Consider the following 6726-nt stretch of genomic DNA (forward strand, 5'->3'; position numbering starts at 1 on the left):
TCATTGGTCCATGTGTGAGGCATTTTGAATATCAGTGTTTTAAACCTAACACGTGACTTTATGTCAGACTCCTGTGTCTCACGTGGAGAAACGTGTGCAGCGGTTTGCACAAAGTGCCATGTTGATTTGCAAATTGTGTGAAAAGCTGAAAACGTGTTTAGAGTTTTGGAGATTTGAGCCGATGTTTTGCTCTTTGAGTGTCAGTTAAAATAATTGTGCTTTATGTAGAATTTTAGTGTGTTAGCAATCGAGAAAAACTGTAAGCTTAAAGCCACTCAAATAATAATGGCATCAGTCATCAGTAACATGTAAGAGCATGCAGATGGTGATGTTTGGGTTGTCACCACATCCAAGCTGCCCAATATCACATTATCGACCAGCACTCTACAGCGGACCAAGTTTGTTGGTCTCCCCTCTCTGTTGCATAATTAAAGTAGCCAACCAAACCAGACTCAGCCGTGTCCCAGGGTTATATTACAGGGTCTTTGAGGACAGCTCTTTGGCTGAATTTACAACCAGCTAATAATGCGTATCGATCAGCAGAGCCGTGTTTTGACCATTTTCCTGGGTGTACGATAGCAGGGTGAAGGGATATAGATCATGTGTGGCATATGGAAGCACTGAGCAGCAATTCCCTTTAATAAAATAGCCCTAGTCTTTTTTTTAAAGCAATCTAACTGGACAGAGCCAGTTTATCCTGCACTGCACACATTACATCATCTAGGTAGAGCTGGGTATCACACTGTAAGTTCCAAGTACTGACAGAGTTGTGCCCATATTGGGAACTGTTAGGAAGAACTGAGAGTTGGCCCTGAATTCCTGTTCTGATCCTGTCAGGTGCTGCCTTGTGAACACCATGATTTGTTAACTTTGCTGTATCTTATTTAGTCATTGAACAGTTTTACAAATGAAACATTCAAATTTCATAACAGTGTTACATTGAAGCATTTTAGATGTTTGGCTTCATTTATAAATGACTAAAAACCTGTTTATACTTGTCATCATATAAGTATATAACAGCAGAAAGAATCACTGTTCATTGAGTATTGATCTTCCAATGAGATATTTCCATAAATGATGAATGGTGCTTACTCCCAAAAATACAATATATTATAGCCACAAACATTACACAGAAATGAACAAGATAATCAAGAACCGATCATTAAAGCTAATCAAAGGAACAGCTATACACGAGCCATAGGCCTTAATGCTATGCTTCCATTTGCAATGAACTTTGTGCTTGAAAGTGTCAGCTAATTAAAAGAGCAAGAAGAAGCAATTATCTGATTTACTCCCTACTGTCAGTATTAATGACAGGTTGCAAAAAGACTATCTGAATCCAATATGTTGGGCATCACAGTGAGGCTGGCACTCTGCTTCATCTTCTCTCGCTACATCAAGAGATAAGGCACATAAAGCTCTGCAAAGATTGCATTTAAATGGGACAGGGAGACCTTCAGGAGGATTCTTCAGACCGAGCCAAGAAATATATCAGAAAATCAATCAGCACTGCTGATCAAAGCAACATCTATTCAAGAAAGCATGCCAGTGACAAACTACAAATTGCATCCAGCTTTCCAGCCCCCTCTGCTGTTCTTTAATTTATATGATTCGTGGCTATTTTAAACAACTGCAAAGTCACTGGCTGACCTTCATTGAGGCAGAGTGATATTGTGGAGCAATCCTGTAAGTGACAGAAGTTGGCTAACTTTCAATTAGTTGGCATCTCACCTTTGACAACATATATGAGTGAAATATAAAGGATTATGAGTGGAGACCATGTTCATCAATTATACTGTAATATGTGATGGGCAGCTGTCTGATGGCACGTTAGGGGAAGCCATGAAGCTCGGTTAAAAAGGTGAACATGTCAGTGACGCATTACGTCTACATCATTTAAGTCAGTAACAGAGTTGGCTGCCTTGATGTTTTATAACTCCACCACAGCATCCATGTTTAAGGGGTGCTTACTCGTTATAATGCACCTGTTATGTTGGGACATGCATGTTACAAAACACGGTCGTTTCATCCTGTTAGCAGCAGCTAGTCAGCGGTAGCTAGGTAGTAATGTCTGACTGGTCCTCGGTGATTCACTCGGGATGCAAATACAAAAGGATGAGATGCTGAGGTAAATGCCAGAGCGCCTGGATAAGCACAAATAAAGGACTGTGCACCTTAATTCGACATAGCATTGTTATGACTAGTAATTGCAGTAGTACTATTGCAAATGCATTAAAAAGGGGAAGAGAAAAGCCTTACCACAGATGCAGTGTAGTGACCATGTCTTTACAGTTCTTGGCGCAGGAAACAATTGGGGGGGTCACTGATTCCCAGCTCTTCAAAGACACACGGCCTCCATTAGGGTCCGATCCGAATATGTATTTATTCTTATTGGAGAGGTGGGCTGTACGCAGACTAGAACATTATGGAAAGTCAAAAAGTGCTGTGTTTGCCCGTTTCCTTGAATGCGGGATGTGATGCTCAGCTCGGCTGCACTCTCCGGTCGCTCCTCCCTGCAGCAAGATCGGCTTTGGGCGGGAAGAAATCACCGGCATGGATCAGACACTGGAGGACAGGGGCCGTGTGCAAAACATGGCGACGGGGTCAAAAACACGGATCCGGAGTAGCTAGTTATGTGACCGAGGACACCCCATCTAGCTTGATGGAGTAATGCTTGTTATATAATTTTCCTGATGAGAAAATATAATGGAGTGCAATAATGAACTCACTTAAGAAACGTAGCCATAGGTCAGAGAATATAACGTTACTGGATTGCTCATGTTTGTAGAAGTAGTTTTTTTTGTTTAAATGTTTTTAGATGTGGTGGAGCAAGGGGGTACTTTTAGAGATTTGTCTGTTGTCTGTGTCATAATCGGTCTGTTTTAATTGCAAATCAAATCTACCTTTTGGTACAAATAAATAAACTGAAACCTGAAAGGCAAAGTGCCACATGAATATAGGGTACAGTTTTCCATTTGAACAATACAAAAATATTAATAAAATATGAATGATTACTGAAACTAAAAGAAAAAGATCACCCAGCCGCTTTCATCTTTTCATTTTGCTCAACTCTATTCAATCTGATCAGTTACATACATACTTGCTAATTAAATATGCAACCAACTAACAGAGTATTGTATAATGTATTGTTGTATATTCTGGTTGTAACATTATATCACTGTCAACCTTAGCTGTTTTTTTATACTGAATATTCTGTAAAGTTAAATGTATATTTGTTCATACGTAATTTTTGCAGCATATTTCAGCATCTCCACATCAATATTGTTCACAATAAGCCAAAAATAATTCTGATTTATAGATATGTTATGTCCTTAGCTGATTACTACTGCGTGGTATGGTTATGAATATAATTATAATTTATACGTCTTTTTTATCTTCTTTCACGTTCTTTCTGATGCTTATGGGCTGTGTTGCCTGGCAACAGCCATGACCAGCCCACCTATAGCTAATGCAGTCAGGCGGCTGTATGTTGTACACATTGAGTTGCCGAACTTGCTGTGCCTGACAATTACTTGAGCAGAAGTCTAAACAGTATAGCTGAAAATAATGAATCTACAGTTCAAATAGATAGATACTATGTCTTTTGGCTCAAATGGGTCATCTGTCAGCCAATACAGAAACCGCCACATATAGAAACACACCCTGCTGATGTCAGAGTTCAGACAAGGTGACCCTAGTATCAGCATAATACACATACAAGGCCTGGAGCAGATTGTGATTGTTTGGTTCACTTTAATGTGTGAACTTCTGCATGGTATCCTGGAAACCTGCACTCCTGGGCTTTTCCCACACAGTGGGGAATACTTTGTTTACAAATGTAACATGAGAGGGGGGCTTTATGGAGAATATTTTACACAAGTACAAGTTACTTGTGTACCTAAAATATTCTCCATAGGCAGTCCATGGGAAAGGGTAACCAACTCTTTCATCTGTCTTTGTCTGTCCCAAATATGGTTGGGTAACATATTTCCTGTCTTGCTTATCCAACCTGAAAATGCTCCAGTTTAAGCTCTTCCTCCGGTCACATAACTTGCTCTGTATGGGCTGGTGAAAATGTATGTTAATATCTGTTTCTTGATTTGAGAATATAGAGAAACATTCTTAATGTCTACTTGTTGTGCAAAAGGAAGACATTATTTGGTTTTCACATGCAAAATGTTTTATTAAAAATAGTTTTAAAAAGTCACTTAATTTAGAAGAGAAGCTACTGACTTTCTCCTCTGGTCTATAACAACATCTACTAGTTTATATGGGCCAAATATGATTTAGCCTGACATGGTGATCATCTCTAACTTTTACTTTGGCAAAACAACTTCTAAGTAGAATAACCTTATTTTCAAAAATGTGCTGCATTCATGATTCACTCATCTTCAGAATCTTGTCTGACATATATAAAAAAATAAACAGTATTGCTGTAATTTACTTGAGCCAGAACTGTTGAAACAACCTAATTAAGCCTTGATGACATGATGATCCACACCTTGCGTTTAGCCCTATTATAAAAAAAGTATTCACTTGACAGGGAGTCAAACGTCAATGTCAAGGCACATTCATTCCTAAGAAAAATTATTATTAAGCCAACTTTGTTAATAATTAAGCAAGAACTACAAAAGAAAATCATACTGACAGTTAACTACCCTCAACGAAACACGTCACGTTGTGGTTTTACGTTGAGTAATTTGCAGGTAATTTGATAACAGAGGAATTTGAACAGCTGTCCTTCCTAAGGTCGTAACAGAAGGACGTATGGAGTATGATGAAACTGGTCACATGACTGATGACGTTCCAGCGGGAGTAACTCCGGTGATGCACGTTTGTGAATCACTTGACTGAGAGAGCCGGTAGAGGAGGACGAAAAGAGAGGAATTAAGTCTCACTTAGACGACTGAACACAACCAGAAAAGGTACGAAGCAGATTGGTAAACTCTTTAACTGTTCTGCCTTTTATTTAACATTAGTGTCTTTTTATAGGATGTACATTTGTCTTTGCCGGTAACTCTCTGGTGCAACGTGGTCTACTGCCGGGTGTTAACGCTGTTTCCGGAGATACGCCTACAGTTAGTTTTTATTCAGCAATCCTCTTTATATTTGACTTTAATAGTGTTTATATGAACCTTTTAGATAACATTTGTTTGTACATATCGCAGTCAGTGTTTAACCTAATGTTGGTATGTGAGACGATTTGACACTAGGCCTGTGAAAGTAGGATACCGTATTCAGGAGCCTCATTTCACACCCTATAAGACTTTTTTGGGATGAAATTCATTACGGATATTTCAACCAGTTAATGATGTATTTATTAAAACAAAGACTCTGGTGTTTCGGTAACTAAGTTACCTAAGTCAGTTTTATAACAATGCCAAGGACACATCAGTTACGCAACTTTGAAGTGAACGCCCCCTTATGGCAAAATGAGGACACAGCGCTTTATTTCTTATGACACAGAATACCTTTATTCGTCCCACAGAGGGGACATTTACAATCAAAATGAAAATAAACCTTGGATAATGTCAAAACAATTGCATTACAATGGAAATAATTCAGCATTAATTGGTTATTTCTGACAATAATGTTAAGAAATGGAGTCCTAATTGTGTGTATTTGTTTTACCTTTTGTAGAAACCATGCCTGCAGATATTGCCAAAGGAAAGAAGGCGTTTGTCCAGAAGTGTGCCCAGTGCCATAGTGTGGAGAATGGTGGAAAGCACAAGGTCGGGCCTAACCTTTGGGGTCTGTTTGGACGCAAAACAGGCCAGGCAGCCGGCTACTCCTATACTGATGCCAACAAAAGCAAAGGTAAATACTGTACATGTGTTTTAAACTAACTGAATATTCTAAGGAATAATGCTGTATGCCTTACACATTATTCTTACTTTGATTTCAGGCATTGTCTGGGATGACGACACCCTGATGATCTATTTGGAAAATCCCAAGAAATACATTCCAGGAACAAAGATGATCTTTGCTGGCATCAAGAAGAAGGGAGAACGCACGGATCTTGTAGCATATCTCAAGTCTGCAACTTCATAAAGAACATTTCATATGTGCAGCTTTGCTATTATTTTGTGCCCTGACAAACGGTTAAAGACGAACTCACGCCGTTCTTTCAAAACCAGGCACAACTGCAAACAAGTTATTAATGATATTGGCATGACAGTTCACCATCTTTGTCACAGCTGTACCTCTGTTTCTGACATGATCCACGTGTGGTGGACAAGCAATGCATAAATCCCCTGGTTTTAACAGGTTTCATTTTTCTATCATAAATTATTAAACCATATACTGTGTGTTCAGAATGTAGGGACTGAAAGCTGTATTTTGTCATTGTCATCCTGATTTTCTTGATTAATTATGAAGTTGTATGCCTTATCTGCTTCCAATTTTATGATGCCTTTTTAATGCCTTTTCTGAATTTGCAAGGTGAATAAAATTGACACTAAATGTTATTTTGTATTTGTTTCACTTTTTGTAACTACTAAGTGGTCTGTATTGGGTTTCTGAAAAAGTGTGGATTATCATTTCAGGTCTCAATTATTGTTTCAACAGAGTTGGCTCAGAAATTAGAGCAATAGTCTCTGTATGTTCTCCTTGAGGAGAAGAGTATTTGAAAGAAAGTTGAAGAAGAGTGCATGTTGGGTTACAGATGTTGACTATCTGACAGTTGAGTGTCTGGGGAACTGCAGGTTGGCAACATCTGCTAAATGA

General features: G+C 38.7%; 2 protein-coding genes across 5 annotated transcripts in view; one reads left to right on the forward strand and one right to left on the reverse strand.

Annotated features, from left to right (window-relative positions):
• Window positions 1-2527, reverse strand: part of osbpl6 (oxysterol binding protein-like 6) — a 50498-nt gene extending 47971 nt beyond the window's left edge. For all 3 annotated transcript variants that reach the window (XM_034213340.1, XM_034213341.1, XM_034213339.1), the window contains exon 1: window positions 2260-2527. The gene's annotated coding sequence lies outside the window, so the exon portion shown is untranslated. The remainder of the gene's footprint in view (window positions 1-2259) is intronic.
• Window positions 2528-4750: 2223 nt separating this feature from the next.
• On the forward strand, window positions 4751-6467 carry LOC117544313 (cytochrome c). 2 transcript variants are annotated; one of them, XM_034213245.1, is made up of 3 exons: window positions 4751-4925; window positions 5641-5817; window positions 5906-6467. In XM_034213245.1, exons 2-3 carry the CDS (start codon window positions 5646-5648, stop codon window positions 6049-6051), a joined length of 318 nt encoding a protein of 105 aa, XP_034069136.1. In that variant the 5' UTR covers window positions 4751-4925; window positions 5641-5645; the 3' UTR covers window positions 6052-6467. The 2 variants fall into 2 exon arrangements, with proteins under 2 accessions (XP_034069136.1, XP_034069137.1); XM_034213246.1 differs by lacking the exon at window positions 4751-4925 and adding an exon at window positions 5059-5078.
• The last annotated feature ends 259 nt before the right edge of the window (window positions 6468-6726 follow it).

The sequence above is a fragment of the Gymnodraco acuticeps genome, unplaced genomic scaffold, assembly GCF_902827175.1.
Source record: "Gymnodraco acuticeps unplaced genomic scaffold, fGymAcu1.1, whole genome shotgun sequence".
NCBI classification, from domain to species: Eukaryota; Metazoa; Chordata; class Actinopteri; order Perciformes; family Bathydraconidae; genus Gymnodraco; species Gymnodraco acuticeps.